The following is a 20911-nucleotide window of genomic DNA, read 5'->3' as shown; positions in this document are numbered from 1 at the left end:
GGAAGAGCAGAAGCTGCTAGCTTCGGTCTTGGACAAATGAGGGGGGGATGGCCGGGATGTACAGCCACACTCTGCGCACGTGCACGGCACACATGCACAGCCACACACCCACACCCACCCACACAGTCACACTCTCGCGCACGCCCACAGCCCTCCCAGACACTCCAACACCCTCACATGCACTCACCCTCACACGAACCCCAGACAGCAGATGGGGTGCTCGGGTAATTGGTTAAACCTGTTCCCGATGTCTGGCTCCGCCTTGGCAGCGCCCGTCTGACAGGAAAGCTGGCTGGGCCTGTACCGCTAAGCCTGCTGCCCCCCACCCCCTCCCCCTGTGTGGCTGCCCTGGAGCAGGGTCCCAGAGAGGCCTGTGGGCTAGTTGGCTCCTCTCAGGCAGAGCCTGGCTCTCTAGTAGTAAAAGAATGCTTGCTGCCCTGTGGGAAGCACCCAGAGCACCTGTGAGGAGAGGTTGGTAAGGACACCAGGCAGAGACTGAGCTGGGGAAGTTCGGTGGACAAGAGGAAACAGTGTGATTGCTCCCAGACAGGAAGCACATGGGCTGGGCCTGAAGAGTTAAGAACTCCTGCGTGCTACACTTAGTGATGCTTGTGTCGCTCTGTGCTCTTAAGGAGCTCAGAAGAATCAGGCCATCATTTGGTGGGGCTCTGGAGGTCAGCACCACGATGAGAAGTGGCCAGGCCCGCTTGCTTAGGGAGGCCTAGCCTGGCAGCTCACCGGGACAGAGAGAGATACAGGGGAGGAAGCCAGTGTCCACTCTCTGGCCCTCTGCGGGTCCCCCTCTCCAGCAGGAGCCACCGGGAAAGAAGGAACAGCCGTCCCTGTCTTCTCTCGGTTCGGCTGCATCTGCGTCTCTTCGTCTCTTCGGGAGAGACTTCGGTTTGTTCCCTGGAGAGGGCCCAAAAACTCCCAAATTAGCAAACCTGGCAAGCCCGCAGCTCAGAAAATAGTTCATCCTGATTCCATGTTTTTCAGGCTCACAGAAGCCTTTATTAATGAAGTCACAACACCAATATTTACCGTCTGCGGGAGAGGCACAACATGGGGGGATGGAGGGGGCTCCCTGCCCCGCCCCAGCAGGCCTGCCTAGGAAGATTGGCAGGTTTCCGGTCTTTCTAGTCCTTTATTTTCTTGACAGGGCATTCTGCTGTGATCTGCCAGGACCCATCCCCCCACCCCACCCCCCAGCCAAGCATGGTAGGATCTTCAGAGGAAGGGCTCGCCCGTTCTGTCCCACCACCACCAGAGCTGAAAAGGGAACCTCTCCTCACTCCCACCCTGCCTCTTCATGCACACCCCCCACACACAACTACTGCACTTGGTTGGCAGGAAGAGTTGTTGTGGGTTTTTAAATTCAGACTTCGCCAGGTGAAGACTTAAGATTTGAGGGATGTGTTCATTTGATGGAGGAGGGATCAAGAGGAACAAAGTCTTTTGGTTTCTGGAAATTGGAATGGACATCAGCTTTCGAGACAGGTAGAGCAGAAGAAGGTACCCACAGGACCGTGGGAGTGTTCTCAGCAAAAGAACCTTGTGTGCCCAGATTTCTGCACCTAGCCCCGGCAACATGAATGAACCTGGCTCAGAGGTCCACAGGGTACTCACCAACATCCCAGATAGGAAGAACAGCACAGGCCAGCAAAAGCCATGGCAGCTCACTAAGGGACACCAGGAGCAATGTAGGAGAGGCTACAGGTCAGCACAGGACTGAGAAAAGGGTGACACTATCCTGCCTTGTAGCTAGAGTTTTCCTGCCTGGCACACTGCCTGATCGGGGGAACAGAGCCCTCCTGGTCACAGCATGGAGGATCTTCTTGGATATTCACAGAAGCCACTTAGCATCCATGCTCTTCCCAGAGAGCAGACTGGGGTCAGGCAGGTGGCAGGGACTGCTGAGGGATGCTGCGTTGACCAAGTGTGACTGGACACCACTGTCTAGCCAGGAATTGATGAGTTGTGTAGGACAGACGTGAGGTATGGATGAACCAGAGGAAGAGGAGACGAGGGACCCAAAATGGAGACATAGGGGCTAGGGGGGAAAGGAGGGTGCTTCTGCAGATGAAGAAACAGATTACTCAGGAAATGGGTGGATGTGGCTGCCAGGGGATCTTGGGACAGTGGTTAGTGATTGCCATTCATGTCAGCAGAGTGCTAGAGTGGATGGTTGGGGAGCTAGTTCATGGGAGGTGAAGTAGAGGCAGGCCTTGGTGTTGGTTGGGGACAAGACTGTTGGAAGTTCTCCAGGATGGAGGAAAATGTGTTAAGGGGGAAGGACAAATAGACCAACTAAAGGGCAGAAGGACAAGAGTCACTGGACCTGCCTTGCCTTCCTTTGATGATGACCTCTGCAAGCCAAGCTCACAATCAAGCCCATGGACACCAGGTGTGGTGGCTCATATTACAGTCCAGCACTCAGGAGGCTGAGGCAGGGGATTGATGTGACTAGGAAGCCAGTTTGGGCAACAGAGTAAGATCTTGTATCTGAAAAAGAAACAAACAAAAACAAACAAACAAACAGACAAACAAAGCTGCCTCGGGTTGTTCAGGACAGACACACATCTGTGTGGGGCCTGGACTTGGGAACCTCCTTAACCCATCCCCAGGACTCCTTCCTCTGGATTCTCCTCAGCTTGAGAAGCCACTAGAGTCTGTATGTGCAAGGAATCTCTGCCGTCCTAACCCTCCATGCGTTTGGAAAGACCCAGCCGAGGCGTCCCTTCAAGTTCCTGGGCCCTGAGCACCCTTGCTGATCAGCCCCCACTGTGCTGAGAGCTGAGACTCACCAGCCCAGGCTCTACAGTTGAAGATGGATGGCTGTGTCATTAAGAGAGAGATTTTTATTGTTCCCATAGGGAAGGGGACATGAGAAGATCACTAAGAACTATAGCAGGTACCTGGAAAATAAATTAAAACAGAAAGTCTCAAAACAAAGACAGAAAGAGACATGGAGAGCAGCTGGGAGGCTGCAGTGACGGCTGGCCCACCCAAGCAGCAGGCTCTCCACCAGAAGGCTGAGCAGTCCCAGGCCTCAGCCAGCCCATTTTCTTGTCCCTCTGACAGTGATGGCCCCAGGCTCCAAGCCCTGTGGGGCCGTGACTCGAGGCCTCCCTGCAGCCTGGCTAGGGACTGGCCAGAGTCCAGCTTGGGCCCCCTGGGGCCCTGGCCAGCAGCAAGCAATACTCTGCCCGTGTGGGCTCATGATTGTTCCCCTAGTCATTAGAGGTGACATCAATGTCCTCCCCGTTGGCCTGCTTCGTGGCGATACGCCACCGGTTGATATGGTGAGAACCCTTCTTCTTCTGTTCGGACTCAGGCCCTTCCTCCTCCAGCTTCTGCCGTTTGTATTTTGTCCTCCGATTCTGGAACCACACCTTCACCTGGGCCGGGAGGGAGGGAGGGGCACAGGTAAGAAACACCCAAAGCAGCCGGGATGGCCTCTACACTCCAGCTAACCTGGGAGTCAGATGGGGAAACTGAGGCTACAACAGGTCAGGATTTTCTCTTCCAGGCATCTGTGACTTGGCAGGTCTGGAGGACTGCTCTTCAGATGCAAGTGAGGAGGGCTGGGAAAGGACTGGGCCACAGATAAGGGCAGTTTTCCAACCTCTCTCCAATACAGACAAAGGAGGGGGCGTGGCTGCCGAGCCTCCTGGTCCCTGCAGCCAGAGTGAGCAGACAGAAGAGGGATCTGCCAATATCCAGAGAAGATGCAGTCACCCCCAGAGGACCCGAAGCACACTCCACCTCCTGTGCTGGTCCCACAATGCCTCACAGAGACAGACAAGGCTTCACGACCTGGAGTTGGAAGAACATGGCCTGTGACAGCCAGACTACATCTAAGCTCCCAGAACCATCAATGGATACTGAAAACTCACATGCTGTCTGTCAGCCTTATTCATCCTGGAACCCTGTCCTTGCAGTACTGTGGAATTTTCCTACCCACTTCAGAAGTAGAACTGTGCAGGCCAGAGCTGTGTGGTGGGGTACCCTTGTCCCTCAGGTACCAGCTCCTTGGGGGCAGTCTGAAATTCACCCACGAACCTCTGACTTCCTTGGACAGACAAATATGGGGCGAGTTTTGTCTGAGGCCACATCCCCACACACAGGGTCAACGCTGAACCTCCTGATCCAACAGAACTGGCTCTTGTGGCCCATCTAGATGCCGCAGGTCACACAACAGCCAGAAGAAATATTGGAGGGCAGAACTGAGCGCCTATTTGAACATAGGGAGTCTCCACTTCCGTGCCGGGCAGTGGGAGTCTCTGTAAGAAGAAGGGTGGGGCTTGCGCAGCTGGACAAGCATCTTCTGTGACAACAGGAACAGGCCTGCGGTTCTAGGCATCTCCAGGAAGCCCCATTGAGTCCCATCTCTACCATCTTCCTTCCTCCTCTCCTAGCTCCAATCAGTCCTCCTTCCTCCTCCTCTCCCAGCGTTACTGGGTGTCCACGACACAGCTCACACATCCTCCCATGAGCGGCTCCCCATGGACTCTCAGTACTTCCACGCCATGGAAGAAGCATGAGCCCACCCACTTTGACTGTACATCTCTTCCCTTGGCTTTGAGCACGAGCCAAGCCCAAATCCTTCTTGGTGCTAGCAGGAGAAATTGGGGTACCCTCCTCAGCTAAGTCTCTTCTCTCCTATGGTCTTACATCCCTCACCCACAGGAGAGATGCTTTTGGAAACCCTTGTTGCTCCAAGGCACCTCCTGGTCTCCTGTGCCGGTGGATCCTCTGGGTAGGGGTTGTGGGGAATGGAATGGCAAGTCCTGAGGTTTTCCTGGGAATATCAGCATGGTTAAAGCAAGCAGGGGCTGCCTGCTGTGGCTGTGCAGACAACATGGGTGAGTTGTTTGTGTACCGTGGTGGTGGTGGTGGTGGTGGTGGTGGTGGTGGTGGTGGTGGTGGTGGTGAACAGTTCTGGCAACTGCAGTGATTGCGGAAAGGGGGTCTAGAACCCAGGGCTGGGCTGAAGGCCGCCCTTGGGGACAAGCACACACAGCTGCAAAGGCAGGCGGTGGCAGCCAGGGTGGGCCTGGCATCCTGGCTGTAGGATGGTTTCATGCCTAGGATGTGCCAACCTCACACACCCTTCCTCCCTGTCATGGAGGCCCTCCCAGGTTCTTCTCACAGTCCCAGCAAAAGGCCTCCACTGAGCCATCTGTCCTGCCACTAGGTTGGTGGTGGGAACACTGATGCTCAGTGCTCCAAATGCCACCAGCTCAAGGCAAGGAAGCTGGTCCAGGGAGCATCTGGCTCCTGGCCTTGGTGGGTGAAGTTACAGGGAGGGACTCCTTCCCTCCTGTCCAAGGCAGGGGTCACACTTGTAGCCTGTACACCTCTCTTCAGGTAGACAGGAAGGACTATTGCGTGCTCTGAGCTCAGGACTTCTGGATTCCATGCCCACTTAGGCCCTGGATGGTTCTCAGCACACCACTGGCAGTCAGCCCAGCTCCTGCCCTCCACCCCAGAGCACACTGTGACTGTGCCATCCAGTGGGTGGATGAGCTTACCCTGCCTCCTGTGTATGACTCAGATCTGGATACAGGATGTCACATCCGACAAGTCCAAGTGGGCTGGATGCAAGCGGTTTCAGGTGGCAATGGACAGCACCCAGAGACAGAGGTCACTTTCTGCACCCCTCTCCCTTGCCCCATCCTCAAGTTTCCTTCTGGAGACTCATGATTACAGTGGCCTCTAGCATGCTACCCTTGCCTGGCAACTCTCTTCCAACGAAGAAAAGTGTCCATGGCAGAGCAGAAGCCCAGGGCACAGCTTCAGGCCTAGCACATCACATGAAAGAGGATCCCAACTATTTTTTTTTTCCAAAAAGAATTAAGTTCGCCAGTCTTCAGTTGGTAGAGTACTTGCCTAGTATGCACCAAACCCCAGGACCACACAAGCTAGAGGTGATGGCGATGTCCATAGTCCCAGCACGTGGAAGGTAGGGACTGAAAGTCATCCTCAGCTCTATAGTGACTTTGAGGCCAGCCTTGATGACATGAGTCCCTATTTCAGCAACAACACTGGGGACAAGAAAGCAGCTCGTTCCCTCTCTAGAAACCAGGGCACAGGCCTCTTCTTAGGCAGCCTGGCTGTCTTCTGCAGAACAGCCCTGGGCTGGGTATCCAGACGCTGTTTCTAAAGCCTGTAATAACAGGGACAGTTGTGACTTCGTAACAGTACAAAAGCCAGGACGCAGAGTGTTGGTAGTGTCTCACAGCCCTGGGAGACAAAAATCTATGCATGGGCGAGGAAGAACAGAAGGGAACGGACCCAAACCACCCGTGGCTTTTGTCTGTTCCCTTAACTCTTCTGAATTGTCTTTAGCCCATTACTGATATCAAGAGTTCTTCCCCCCACCTCCACCCCCGGATTAAATATAAAGAAAGGAACTGGCTTGCCAGGACAATAGGAGATGACACCCTATAACCAAACCAGCTAGGCGACCCTGGGGTCAGCCCTTTGCTAGAGGGCAGAGGCCCTGTAAGGCAGGCAGATCACATAGTGTGGCTACTAGCTCCACGAGAACCAGTTGCAGGAGGCCATACCTGTCAATATATTCTCTCCACCCAGCATCAATATGTATTTACCTCTCTTAGCCCCAAAGACACGTGTGGGACGCTGGCTGGAGGCCCCACCCACCCAACTTGACCCCGGTTGTTTGTGGGAGAAGCTCCTGTGGTGGTCTCCTGAATTCCCACTTCACTGAGTATCTCCCAATTTTGTAGTGAAGCCATTTGGGGCTGGATTATGTAACCTGGGACTCTCACTTGGCCTTCAAGAGCCTGCTCAGGCATTCCTGGACTCCAGGAAGACAAAGACAAAGCAGTGTCTTCTTCTGGCTTTGGAGTTAAGGCCCAAGGCCCAGAGGCCTGTCCAGGTGTGGCCATCCAGTTGGACAGAGATGGAGTGACCCAGCCCTGTACTGAAGGCAAGTGGTACCAGGGACAGATCTGGAAAATGGGAGGAACCATCAGAAGAGACCTAGAACGAATCCGAAAAGGGGCTGGGGCAGTGCTAAGTGCTAAAATGCAGAGTCCTTTAGTGGACATGCTTTTGCAAGAGGGTTTTTTGTTTATTGGTTGGGGGAGGGTTGCTTTTATTTGGTTTTGGTTTTGGTTTTGTCAAGACAGGGTCTCACTATGTGGCTCTGGCTGATCTAGAACTCCCTATGTAGACCAAGCTGTCCTGAGCATCAATTCTTAATTCTGTATTAATTGGCTTGGGAGAAAACCAAACTGTTTGGTTAGCTTCTACTGCCACCTTAACACACCCTAGAATTTTCTGAGAAGATAGTCTCAGCTGAGGACTTGCCTAAATCAGATTCACCTGTGGCCATGTCTGTGGGAAATTCTCTTGATGATTAATGTAGGAAGGCCCAGCCCATTGTGGGCAGAGCCTTTCCCTGGACAGGTGTATAAGAAAGTTAGCTGAGCATAAACCTGCCTGTCATCCGCCAAGCAACATCCTCCATGGTTCCTGACGCACCTCTTTGGCTGTGAAGTGAGTTCCTTGGCGACCTGTGTGAAACAACCAGTGGGCCTGCTACCTTCAAGTACCTGCCTTGACTTCCTTCAGTGATGGACCGGAATTAATCTGGAATTGTAACCAAATAAACTCTTTCCTCCCTTAAGTTTTTTTTTTTTTTTGGTCAGGATATTTTAGAAGCAGCAACATAAAACTAGACTGGATAGGAAAATTTGTGCACAGGAGACTTGAAACCAGGAAGAGCACAAGGAAGAGAGAGTGGATACACTGCTTGCTGGACCCACTGTAGAGAGGGCAATGCTCATCTTGAGTCATGTGGGATGAAGAACAAGAAGCTGCTCTGGATGGACCAACATACCACTTCCTCAGAGGACTGTACGTTATGGTGAAGACGTGTATGCGTGAACACGTGCACGATGGAGAGAGCTTACACGTATGTGGAAAACAGCTCCTGTTAATGTTTCAGAGCTCACCACACTTAACGTCTGCTGTCTTGAACAAAGGAGGGCTCCCCCCAGCTTTCTCGCCCCTCCTCCAATCTCAGCCTTTCAGCTCCAGGTGCCTGTACACTGTTCAGAGAAGTCCCTGTCCTGTCTTCAGGACGTCCAAACGTCCCTGTCAAGATCTTGTAACTCTGACATGGGAAGTTCTCCTTATGGTCTACTGTGCTCTCCTCTGTTTTAATTTAAGCATGTCTTCTTAGTCTGTCGGTCTCAGACACAGAAAGTCCTTAGAATAGACAGCAGCTTGGCGACATCAATCAAACCACACTCCAGCCTGCTCTCTTCCCTGCCCTCTCTTGGGGATCCGTGTCTTATCTTTTGATCATGTCAGCCTTCCTATGCCCAGAGTCAGCTCAACCCTCACTCCCCCAAGCCGAGGTCACCTCCAACTTGTCCACTAGCTGTGACCCTCTCTCCTCCTAAGCCATCTTGTGTCCTGCTCCCTCCAGGCATCCTGGATCCTCACCCTCACTCTGCTAAACTCACCTACCTCTCAGGTCTGTGTGCCTGTCCAGCACCTCCGAGAACCACTCTTACCTCGCTTAGCTTCTCCATACCCCACCCACCACATAGGTCTTCTAGACTACCAGGAATATGGAAACACTTGAGCCAAGACTTAGGAGAAAGGATGCACCATCCCAGAGCCACAGTGAGTTCATGTCAAAGGTTTTTTGACTTTTCTCTAAAATTTAAGTCACTTGGATATCTCCCTCTTACCTATCCCTCCAAGGGCAGAACACTCCATGGCAGGAAGCACCCATCCCAAATGTCTGTGAGGAAAACCCATAGGTAGATAAAGCCTCCCACGTCTCTCTCCCTCCCTGCTCTCAAGCCCCAAGATGGCATCTGGTTTTGACATCTCTATCTCCATTTTAATTTGCCCTCTTCAAATCCTTGTCTTCCTCTCCTCCCATTTATAATCCAAACCTTCCAGGTCAGAAGCCTGCTGAGAACCTCCCACCTATCTGGTCTCTTCTGATCCCCCTCAGCCTGAGCTGTGACTGCAAGAGGCCTCCGGTTGCTTACCCTATTCTTGACCTGCAGGTATGTAGAATTGCACTTAGCCTCCACCATAAGGTGAAAATTCTCCAAGGCCCAGGACCACATTCCCGCCTTTTCCCTCACAGCTCAGCAAAAGTAAAAGGCAGATACTGCTGGTCTATTCTAGGGGGTCACTGGAACACTTAAGTTAGCCAGGGACAGCACTCATTCCCATGTGTCCTGCCCACCAACATCTGATGGGTACTGGATGCATTGGCCGACATTTTGGTGTCCATGGAAGTCAGCCTGGAGGCATCTCATATGGTGAGCACACATCCTCATGGTGTTAGAGGTGCTGATCTGACCCAGGTCTAGATTTGCCAAGCAGCCATATGGATGCAAGCTTAGATGAGTACCTTCCTGGTCATACCCCATGGCTGCAGCCCAGCAGCGAGAAACAAATACGTATAACACAAAAGGGAGAACTGTCTGCACCCCGAGTTCCATCTTTCCATCTCTTGGACGGAGCACCTCATGGGTCATCCCAGCACGAACACCACTCCTAGCTAAGCTATACAGCTCTGCACCAGGTAGCTCAGGCTACCCACCTCCCAACACCTCAAGCTGGAGCTCTGCCAACACAGAGCTCCTCAGCTCAGACTTATCCATAGCCTGCCTTTGTACCATCAAAGCCAACAATCCGCTAGGACAGTATGAGTGGACAACTGGAGGGAAAAATTGTGGGGGAACAGCCAAGGCAGAGAGCAAAGGAGTAACTGAAAAAGCCTGGCTGTGTGTGTGGGATCAAAACAATGTGCCTGCTCAGTTAGTACAAGTGTTTTATTTGCTGATTTGAGATAGAGTCTCACATAGACCAGGATGGCTTTAATATAGCTCAGGATGACCTTGAGCTTATGAGCCTCCTGGTTCCACCTCTCAGGTGTTGGGATTATAGATATACACCAGTCTGCCTAGCTGAAAACTTAAAAAAAAATATTATGTGTTTGAATGTTTTGCCTGCATGTATATGTGTATCACAAGCATACAATGCCCATAGAGGCCAGAAGAGGGTGTTAGATCTACTAGAATTGGAGTTATAGATGGTTGTGAGATGCCATGTGGGTCTCAAAATTGAACCTCAGTCCTCTGGAAGCACTGAGCCATCTCTCCAGCCCCATGCCTGGCCTTTATTCAGTACACATTCACTGAATATCTACTCCATGCTGGGCACTGTGCTGGATCCTATGAAGGAAATAAGCTTGACCTCTGCTTCCCACAATCAAGATGCTCAGACCTATTGTTCACCATAATTACTCAGGGAGCTGTTGGAAAATGTTCCTCCCTTGGACTGCATCTTGGATGTCCTAAGAGCATCTCCTGGATATCTCTGTATTTTAAGAGCTCCCTGAGAGATGGATGCAGCTGATCTACAGAATGACATATGGCCATGACAGATAATTAAGTCATAACAGCAAAATGTGATGCATATTAGGAAAGGGAAGGGAGACACTGTGAGTTCTGGGAACATGGAGGAGGGATCTCATACACACACACACACACACACACACACACACACACACACACACACACACACACAAATACAGAAAAGTCAGAAATAGAAAGTGGATGGATAAGCCTCACAAATTCAAGGCTGGAGACGACTCTGGCATTATTTCATTCAGCCACAGCAATGTGAGGACTGAAGCCTGGAGAGAAGTTTGAGCCAGAGCTGAGTTGACAAGATGATGGGTAATCATCGGCAGGTGTATGAAGACATTGTTAGCTGCCAATAGCTCTCTAAAGATGGATGGTGGACATACAGAGGACAAAATGGATGAGATAATCAACAGATGGGTACATGGAGGTTATTGTTAGAAAGAAAAGCATCTAATTTGGAGAAAACATTTACCAATTTGGGGAGAGAGTTTAATGAGTGTAGACAGATGCAAGTTGCTAGATAAAAGACAGTTACATATGCGAGGCAGAGCACAGAGGCCTGACAGATGTAGGTATCATGTTAGAAACACATAGCAGGGAGCTGATTGGAGTAACAGATACTTGACAGGTAAGTTTGCATGTTGAATACTGAGAGATGGATGGCTAATTATACAGCATGTGTCCAAACAGTAAGTTTCAAGGACAACAGAAAGGTAGCTCTGACGATTGATATTGAATGTGGCAGGAAGAATGTTGGCCTAGGGGACACCTAGGCAAGGCCTTTATTATGCTACTAATTTGACATACTACTTTAAGCAAAGAGAATGGACCTGACAAGGAATAGGAATGGATGTTACTTGAGTTCATGTAAGATACCTCTAATTCTCAAATAACTTTTTCCAGAGGAAGAAACAGCTGAGAGAGGTTAAGCAACTTGCCCATTGCACACAGCAGGCAGCTAGGCATTCAAAGTCACATCTGCTAACTTGGGTACTCTGCTAGCCCATCTCTCCCCTCGGGGTCTTTACCTGGAACGACAAGGCTACAAGGAAGGTTCTTCTCAGCCCCCCAGGTAGTTCTGTGACGGGAGGGGGTGTTGTTCTGTAAGTAAAAAGAACTTCATTCCTGAAGAAACAGGATTAACTAAGAATCCTGATGGTTAGCAGGACTAGAAATTCCCTTTGGTTTTGTTCTAAATGTCTGTCTGAAACGTCCCATAATAAAAACGAACGCGGCAACCAGCCTGTGTGAACGGCATTGTTAGAAGGTAAAATTGACAGGAAGCTAGATTCAGTTTGGAAGAAAATTAAACATGCTCTCACTGTGCTAAAAAATGGAAAGTTTAAAAACAATGACACGATTTCAACAAGTGCTAATCTGTGGGTGGTAGAATTATAAACTGTTTTGTTTTCTTACATTTCTGCAATTAACATTTAATAAATATTACTTTTTACATGAAGTTAATTATAAACACCATTCTTAAGCTGACACCTTGTTTCAAACAATAATTGTAAAGCACTGTTTGCCAGGAGGGAAAAGAGGTGTTATTTTATTAGCTTATTTTTTAAACATTGCTTTCTTTAAAATAGTTTTTAAAATTAACTCTGTTGCTTTGTAAGATTTTTTTTTTTCAGTTAGAGCTGTCGACGAGCAACCCCTGAGAACCTACAGGTTCTCCAGTCCCGTGGTACCCTGGAAGGAGGTCCTGCTTCAGTTATTATAGGGGTTGCAGATATTGTCATCAAAATGCCAGGACCAGTGGGTGAGATCAGCATAGGGAGCCTGGGGTGCATCTAGGGCTCTGTCTGCCCCCATGTTACCCCAGAAGCTACTGGGAGGGCACAGCCGACACCCTCCCCCACCCCCAAGAGGGGTAGTTGAGGATTGTATAGCAGGGGGGGAAGGGGAGGAAAGAGCAGTGGAAGGTTCAGTACCAGCAGAGAAGGAGCTGAGCGTCTGGGAGCGGGCAGGGTCCGAAGGCCTAAACTGGAAAAGAGTCCAGTACACCAGCTGGGGTGAGAGTCCCTCAGCTGCTTCAGTCCTTGGACACAGGAGTGGACCAAGCATTTGATGGCACTTCCACCCGGTGTTCATACGTGGCGAGGTTCTTACAAAAATAAAAATAAAAACCCCACGCTTGCCTCCTTACCGTTCCCTAGACTTCTTTAATGTTTTTCCTTAAATAATAAATTACTAAACCCTACCTGGGAATTGTAATTACCCCCCCCATCCAAGCCCCCCAACACCAATGCAGTTCACTCCCTCTCCCACTCAGGGGCCCTGCATCCTTAGTCTACTGTCTCAGTTGCCAAGACACTTTCAGAGGCTTATGGCTTTACGGTGAACAGCGAACATGCCACGGTCCTCAGAGCCCTAGCTGATGATGGCCCGTGTGGGGATCAGGGTCACTCTCACACTCCAGTCAAGGAGCTGACCTCTACTGCCTCATTCCTTCTGTTGTGAAGCTGACACTGCCTTTCTTTGTCCACACACCACAGGTGCTGGAGGTCAGCTGAGGTCTCACCCGCTTTGCTTACTAACATCACGCAGGCAGGGCAGAGGAGTCCAATCACCACCCCTACCCCACCCCCGCCGTCCCCAAACACACGCGCAGACTTGTGGGTGCTGTGTCATTTAGACGAGAGACAGGCTAGAGCTCTTCGCGGCCTGGGCGCACTGCGGATCAAATTCCATCTACTACGCTTCTGGTGGGATCCTTAGCGCTGATTATAAGACCTGGGAAAGCTGGGCAAGTTGGCTTACGTATGTGATCCCAGCACGCAGGAGACAGAGAGAGGATTGCTGCGAGTCCCAGGCCAGCCTGGGCTACATAGTGAAACCCTGTCTCGTTACAAAACAACATTCCTGCAACTTATCAGGGCAAGCAGAGAAGGGTTTCGGGCGATGCGACGCTGCAGGTAGCTTGTGGAACCCGAGGGGTAGGGAGCCCTGCACCCAACCGCCCACCTCAGGCACCCTGAGGCTGCAGCAGGGGGATGCTTACCTGCGTCTCGGAGAGGCTGAGGCTGCCAGCCAGCTGCTTCCGCTCGGCGCCCACCACGTAGTGATTCTTTTCGAAGGCTCGCTCCAGCCGCAGCAGCTGCGAGGGTGAGAAGGCCGTGCGGATCCGCTTGGGCTTGCGTGCGAAGGGCCCGTGCAAAAGCAGCCCGTCCTGGGGAACGTCGCTCGCTGCAGCCCAGAGGCGATAGCAGCACGCGCAGGTACAGACAGAGAGAAGGGGCGCGGTGAGTCGCAGGCCTCTGCCGCGAACGCCCTGCCACTTCTGCAATCCTGACACGTCCTCCACTTCTCCCTTTTCCCTTGCCGCTGCCCTGAAACCACACTCCAGCGCTACCCGCAGGGGACGACAAGCAGAATCAACTCTTCAGCCAAGAGGCGAGTCCAGGCCTGATGAAGGCCCTACTGGCCCAAATTCAGCGTTGCCAGGGGAAGCAGAAAGGCCAAGGGATGACAGAAGTCCCTTAGGTCTCTTCCTGTGCCCTGAAACTCTACCTCCACCCGGACCCCAAAGACTGATTAACTTTTAATTATCTAGTCCCGAAGTGTCCTCTTCCTAGACCAACTATAGAGAGGACAGGGCTGGGGGTCAGAAAGGCAGCGAGGGAAGAGCAAGGCTGATAGGTAGATAACTGGAAGTCATCCAAAGACCTTAAGACGTGCTTAAAGTACTCCTACAGCTAAGTGCTCAGGCTACTACTAGCCTGCTGAAATGTCCTGCTCGCAGGACTAGGCTCCACCACGCAGGAGGTAAAAGCAAGCCAGGTCCAGCAAGCAGACAGACCCTGGAGTTCTCAAATCTACTTCTTTCTGCCTCTCCCTTCTTTCCTCCGGCCTTAAAACACTGTGAAGGCAGGCTCCTAACCGAAGGCTGGAAGAATAGAAGCTGTTCTCATGGGAAAGGCTCCTGCTTGCTCCCTGAGTAGTCCTGAGCTGAAAGAATATGGAAGTAAATATCTGGAAGCTGTCCTCCCAATATATAAATAAATATATATGTATGTATGTATTACAGATATATTCATTTCCCTATGGCTGTGTGTAAATATACACTCCAGCTTCCCATCGTCTTTTCCTCCCATTACTGTACAAGATTTCAGAGTGTGACTGTCCCTTGGCAAAGCTCCCACACTCTGCTCCTACACTGAAAAGGACTGAGTAAGGCTGGGGTGGTGGTCAGGAAGTATAAAAGCCAGAGCAGGCTCCTACCCACAGCTCCAGCTTGGTGACCCGCCCCCCACTGGGCCCTCACACAGTTTCACATTCTCAGGGACTCAAAAAAGCTCTGAGACCCAGCATGCACTGGTTCTCACACAGTGGCCTGTATCAGTTCCCCTGACCCAACAACACAGAGTCCTAGATGGGATGTTTTGACAGATTTAGCTGTTGAGATTGACTGATCCAATTAATTTCTTCAGAGATGGCTACTAGGTCGACTCAATTGGACCTACTGCTTTGCTCTTAAGACAGTAATCTGGACAATTCAGACGCGACCTCCCCTTTCTGGAAAAGCTATGTAAGTGAATCAGTCACGTCATGAGGTGCCCTTGTTAAAATTTATCTGGGAGACTAACTGTATCCGATCTACCGGTTGACTATTCCCAGGCTTTGGAGGCCTACGCCAGTCACCTGGGTTGCTGGGATCTTGTTTGGAACACAGTTGTCTGGGATTGGCCTCCTGTCACCTGCCCATTTCAAGTGGTTGGGTCTGCATTACTATACAACAAACAGGATGAGGGGATGTCACTGAGGAGTGAAGGATGGACATCTGCCCCCTAAGCCATTGGCGATAAAGGCAGACCTAGGATCCTCAGGCCTGATTGAAGAAGGAGGAGTTTCAGTTGGGTAGAAGAAGGACAGTTAGAGGAGATGTCTCCCAGAGAGAGTAAGGGGGGGGGGGGGATGAAAAGCCTATTTTTGGAGTGAATAAGAAGACTCGAAGTCTTGGGTGAGGACCAGTCTGGAAGTCCAGGGAAAGGCGAGAGATGTGGATGGGAAGCCTTTATTGAATGAATTGCTTCAAAAGCCCACATTATTCAGAGTCCAGGTAAAGCCCCAACTGGGGTTCCCTGTGGACAAATGATCCAGAGTGGGGTCTGCGGGGAGAGCCTGTCTATCTCAGCATTCCGAGGGTTGGTATCCGTTGCTGTCTGGTCTAACCTATAACTCCATGCTGTAAAGTTGCATGGAAAGAGCACACAGGTCTGAGTAAGTGGGACGAAGAGGTGTGCAGGGAAGTGTGGAACTGAGATGGAGCTCTGCTGCTGTGTTCTTTACGGGCTAGAGTGAGGAGCCGGGGAGTGTATCAGTCACCTGAGTGGTGGAGGAGAGTGCTCCCTGTCTTTTTAAACCCCACAGGGTGAGGCCTGTCCTGACCAAAGGCTTCTTTGCCTCCAGTCCTCAGGTCTTGCTTGGCTCAGGGAAACTGAATGTCCTGTTGTAGTGGTTAGCATGCACCCCAGTATGTGTCCATATACATGGGCTGAACCGTAGTCTTCCTGACCCAACTATGAAAGCAGCAGGAGGCTATAAAATTATCCAAAATATTGATAAACGATGACAAGCTATTTGATTAAAAAACCCAAAGCTTTTTCCAGTGAGAAAGATGTTTAGCACTAAACTAAACACCCGATGATATTAACCAATAGCTACATGTTTCTGTAAAGACAAGGGTGGCAGGTGTCTGTGTACCTGGCAGCTTCGTTCTTTGACCTGTGAGAAAGGGTCCACCCCTCCCTACCACTTCCAGGGGAGCCTACACAGTTCTTGACTGGGCCACAGGACCGAACAAGCTTGACTGGGATGCAGCCTGTTTGGACTCAGCGATTTCAGGCTGTGAGAGAGGGTGTCAGTTTCAGACACCCATAGGAGAGGAACATGAACCCATCTTTCCCTGGAATTAGGAGTTAAGATGTGAAAATCCCCACATCTCTCTGCAGGCCTCTGCAAGGTGATGGCTGGGAGCTAGCAATGGAGATTCTAAGAAGCAAGCTGCGGGAGGCAGCGGGAGCAAGAATCCGAAGCGCCTTCCGCTGGAGCTCCAGTCCTAGATGGAGAGGCCGCTTTAGCTAAAGGCTTGGAGCCCCGCACCCCGGGCGGAATGGCCTAGAGCTAGAAACGGGAGAGGTTGATGGTAAAGTGAAGATAACCTCTTCCCTCCTCCTCCTGCTTGAACAAAGGCGCCTTTGGAAGCTAGTACCCACAACCGCAGCGGGTTGGGAGGGCTGGGTCTCTCTTAGTCCCCTTCAGATGCAGCTCTCCAGTCCAGAAAGTTCCTGATCTCTGGGAAATGTCACCAAAACGACGCCAACCTCGCTCTACCTTCGCGGGTTCCTCCCGTTTGGCCCCCAGCTCTGAGGTCCTGACCGAGCGCCCGGACTTCTCCTCTTTGCTTAGGGGAGAAGCGGCTTCCAGGAGCCACCGGCTCGCGTTGCCCGAAAGCGCTGCGCACAGAACACGGACACGGTTCCTTTTCGTTCTGGTAGGGTTTCGTTTCTTGCATCAAAACGGGACTGAAATGAGCATCGTGGAGACCCGGTTCTCTAGAAAACGCGGCGCCGGAGGGCCTGGGACGGCTCGGTTTTTAGCCCCGAGGCCCGGCGGGATCTGGAGGAGGCAGCGTCTTGGGGACGCAGGCTTCAGGGCCGCCGCGTCTCGGAGTTGAAAGGGTCGGTCAGCGCCCATCAGACTTGCGAGTTCGCAAGCGCAGCCACACTGGAATCCTTCTCCGCGTCGAGACGCGGTTCTGGAGAGAAAAAGCCCACCGTTTGTGCAACTCCACATCGTATCAGCTAGGACCGATGGCTCAGAGAGCAGCGGAAATTTCCGAGAGGGTTTTGCGGAGAATGTGTTGGCTGAGGATCTCCGAGCCCAAAAGCTGCATCTCTCAAAAGGCGCCACCAGCCCGGGTTGAGCGGGATCAGCGCTTGAGGCCAGAGGTGCGAAAGGTGGAGAGAAGGACCTGAGACTCCGGACTAAGGGCGGGAAAGTCCCATCCAGGAGGCATCTTGAGTATGTTGAGCCTCTTGAGTATTCCTAGCCTCAGCTAGGCTAGGAACCGGCAGCACCCTCTCCTCCAGGGCCCCTGATCCTTCACCAGCCCAGGTCCCTTCAACCGTGGGCTCACAATCTTTAAGGCTCAAAACTCCGACAGCGGGCATGAAGCTGAAGATAGAGCCCACCCGGGGATGAGAGTAATTAACTAAATCTGAATAAAACCTCATTTTAGTAGTAAGCACTGATGTTAAGTGGTGGGAAATGTTAGCTAAAGCAGCTAATACAGCAGGCGTTTTCCTTCCCGCCTGGGAAAATCTTTGAGGAGAAAAATCTGCCCACCTAAATGCTTGCTGAAGTTATCACGTTATTAGATGAACGGGATTTTCTCGGTTAGTACGTGGTGGCCAGGTGAGACTGGGGTCATTGTCTGACAAACCAAGGCCCTCTCCAAATAGCTTTTTCCGAGGCAGTCAAGCAACTATAGTTAAAGCTTCAAAATTCTTTTTATTATATAAATAATTGTATCAAATATCAGATTCACCTTGGCCTGGCCACGTAGCCTTGGCTTGCTGTCAAAGTAGTTCCTGGAGTCAAAGTGCCAACCTTGTCTTCTTTTTGCTGCTGTTTCACGAAACCCTGAATTTACCCACGGAAACTCAGAAGCCTGAGCTCCAGTCTATACCAAAATGGGAACTAAAGCAATTGCTTTAGGTATCAAGGCCAATCTTTTTTTTCTTTCTTAATGAAAATAAAAACTACAAATCCAAGGAAGAAAATGGACTGCAATAAACACAACTCTCTTTTCTTTAAGAAAGTCAGATAACTGGCAGTGTGTGTGTGTGTGTGTGTGTGTGTGTGTGTGTGTAAGGCGTTTGGAGGGGTCTTAATTAACAAACCAATTGCGGTTGCAGACCCAGGCGGACTAAGACTAGCTATGACCTTAAAAGCCCTCTTCCCCCGGCCCCCACTCCAGAAGACGGTCCTGAGCGTCTAGCAGCCCGTGGGCTCCCTGAGGAGGTCAGTGGTGAAGAAAGCCGATTTGCTTACTGCAAGCCTTCCCCATTTTAGGTGACTTGGAGAAGTGTGGCCAAGGTTGCTGAGAAATGTCCCAAGACAGCAGAGTGAACACACCACACTGCCCTGCTTCCCACAGAACCAGGGCGCGCATGTGGACTTTCTCCTACCCCGATGCGCCAAGAGTTGTGATGACCACGAGAGCGAAGTACGTTCACAGCTCAAAGCTCTGGCGCGGGAAGGGCGGAGGGCCCCGCACTTTCAGGGATGGGACCAGTTTGGTCATAAAGGAAACTAAGGTTGGCCAAAGGAGGGTCAGAAAAAAGCTATTAGGATGCTCCTAGGCTTGTGTCCTAACCAGCCTCATTTTTTTTTTTTTTTTGAAAGCGTGGAGGTCCCAACCTCACTTCCCGGGTGGGAGACCAGCACAAACAGACCACAAGCTAATCGCCTGCGCACAGCCAAGGCTGATCCCCGAGCCTTGTCCGCAACAACTTCTGAACAGCCCCGCCGTGACACCGAGCCTCTCCCGGGTCCCCGTGTCACGGACACGGCGTGGACACTCACCCTGGAAGCGGTGGCCGAAGAAGCGATTCCGAAGCACCCAGGGGTAGAAGTGGAGAGGGTCCCGATGCTGGGCGCCGAAGAAAGAGTGAGGGGGTTGCAGCGAGGAGGCGCCCAGCTGGTGCGCCGGGTGCACTGTCAGCGCCGGGTGGTTCATGGCCTCGGGGAACACAAGCTCGGGCCCTCCGTAGAGCGAGCGACCGGCGCCCGCGGCGGCAGCGGCCGGAAAGCCACTCACAAAAGCCGCCTCGGCCGCACTGGGGTGAGGGTAGTTGAGTGCCGTGGGCCTGAGGGGTTCCTCTGAGGCTGCCACTGCCAGCGGATGGGAGCCCGCGCCCCCACTGCCAGGGCTCCCGCCCGTGCCACCACCATCCTTGGCCACCAAGGATTCTATGGTGAAACCCCGCTTGGCCGCAGGCTGGAACATGATCGCGGCCGCCGAAGCCGAGCGAGGTAGCGGGGCTCTGGGAAGCGCTCGGTTCCCTGGAGCTGCCGCCCTGCGGGGTGTGCACGGAGCCAAGCACATGCACTCACGCCCGCACTCCTCACCTCCCCCGCCCGCCCGCCCGCCCGCGCTCGGCCCTTGCGGGCGAGCCTGGCGCGGAGCGGCGAGGGGCGTGCGAGAGTCCTAGCACCGAGTTGAGCCACTGCGCACGGCCAGGAGCGTGGTACCCGCGGCCCAGTGGGCAGCTCTCGGCAACCGCCCAGGCTCGGGCTGCGTGTGCTACTGTGAGTCGCTTCTGCGGTCCTCCCGGCTCTCTCCTTTACAAGTCACGCCGCGACCGACCCCCGCCCGCGATCCTCCTAGCACTGCCCGGCTGGGCCTCCGCTGCTGCTGTGCTTGGAGAGAGTTAGCGGGCACCTGCCCCGCGCTCGCCCATTGGCCGCCGCTCACCTGCCCCAAGGTGGGGGGCGGGGCGGGGCGGGGCGATGGATGGCGGGTGGGGGTGCGGTCCCCAGTCGGAGGCAAAAACCGGACTGGAACATTGGCACTCGATCTAGTGTCTCCCCTCCCCACCCCACCCCGCTTTGCATCTTGATTTTCTGACTCGGCCCTTTAGCTGCCAAGGCAGACTGGTCTGAAGGGGACATCTGCAGAACTGGGTTCGAGGAAAAAAACATCAACCCTTCCAGAGTGAAACGCAGTTGAACCCACTCCCTTCGTCCTGGGACATCGTTTCATTTCTTAGGGAACTTGGATCCCAGCGTAAGATGGGTGTTTGGGGTCCAGCCTAGATACTCCGGAGAACCTGCTCCGCGTTCGCCTAACCTAAGGGAGCCCTCCCGCTGCTCGCCCACTACTGGCCTCAGGAGCAGTATTGTGAAGCTGTGGTCATGTTCTTGAAATTTCGCGTTTTCTGGATATTTCGGGGTACAGCGCTTCAAACGGGACGTGCATTCTTTTCACCAGGGGCCAGGTTCGCAGGGTCCGGAAAGAAGCCGCAAGAACCCATCGCTCCGCAGCTCTCCCGCAGCAGTTCGCGATGCTCCATCCAATGCAGAGGTTTTACCATGGCCCCCGTGCGGCCACTGTCTCGCACCGGACCGCGGTCCTCAAGCGCAGTGCGATCTCGGGCTCCAGTATTTCATGACCAGGCCAAAAGGGGTCTTTGGGTCACTGTTTCCTAAATTGGTGCTGGCTTTGTTGCTCTCCTGCCTCTCAAAAGGACAGGCCAGCGGTCATTTGGTAACAGTGGCAACCTGGCCTCTTAGACATTCCTCTTCCACCTGCGACCGCGGGGCAGTGCGCCAATCTTCTTAGGCTACTTTCCATTGCATGCACTAAGCCCGAAGAGCGAGAGGGCAGTTGACTATTAGCACCTGTATTCTGTAAACTTCCCACCCCAGCCTTCTAGGATGCTGTGGCCTAAGAGGGCTTTGGTTTAGGA

At 52.5% G+C, this 20911-nt stretch overlaps 1 protein-coding gene across 1 annotated transcript; it reads right to left on the bottom strand.

The window, feature by feature from the left end:
- Positions 1-499: 499 nt before the first annotated feature.
- Emx1 (empty spiracles homeobox 1) lies at positions 500-19561 on the bottom strand. Its single transcript, XM_006991545.4, has 3 exons — positions 19026-19561; positions 13438-13622; positions 500-3398 (listed from the first exon to the last, which is right to left on the bottom strand). The coding sequence occupies exons 1-3, from the start codon at positions 19546-19548 to the stop codon at positions 3231-3233; spliced, it is 876 nt and encodes a 291-aa protein (XP_006991607.1). The 5' UTR covers positions 19549-19561; the 3' UTR covers positions 500-3230.
- Positions 19562-20911: the final 1350 nt, after the last annotated feature.

Source organism: Peromyscus maniculatus, chromosome 3 (genome assembly GCF_049852395.1).
Source record: "Peromyscus maniculatus bairdii isolate BWxNUB_F1_BW_parent chromosome 3, HU_Pman_BW_mat_3.1, whole genome shotgun sequence".
Lineage (NCBI taxonomy): Eukaryota > Metazoa > Chordata > Mammalia > Rodentia > Cricetidae > Peromyscus > Peromyscus maniculatus.
This window is presented reverse-complemented; position numbering and strand designations above follow the sequence as displayed.

Coding starts and splice junctions, on each gene's coding strand:
- Emx1 (XM_006991545.4), bottom strand. CDS start 19,548: ATGTGCTTGGCTCCGTGCACACCCCGCAGGGCGGCAGCTCCAGGGAAC. Junction 13,623..19,025: donor CTTCGGCCACCGCTTCCAGG/GTGAGTGTCCAC, acceptor TCTGGGCTGCAG/CGAGCGACGTTCCCCAGGAC. Junction 3,399..13,437: donor TCAGCCTCTCCGAGACGCAG/GTAAGCATCCCC, acceptor CTCCCGGCCCAG/GTGAAGGTGTGGTTCCAGAA.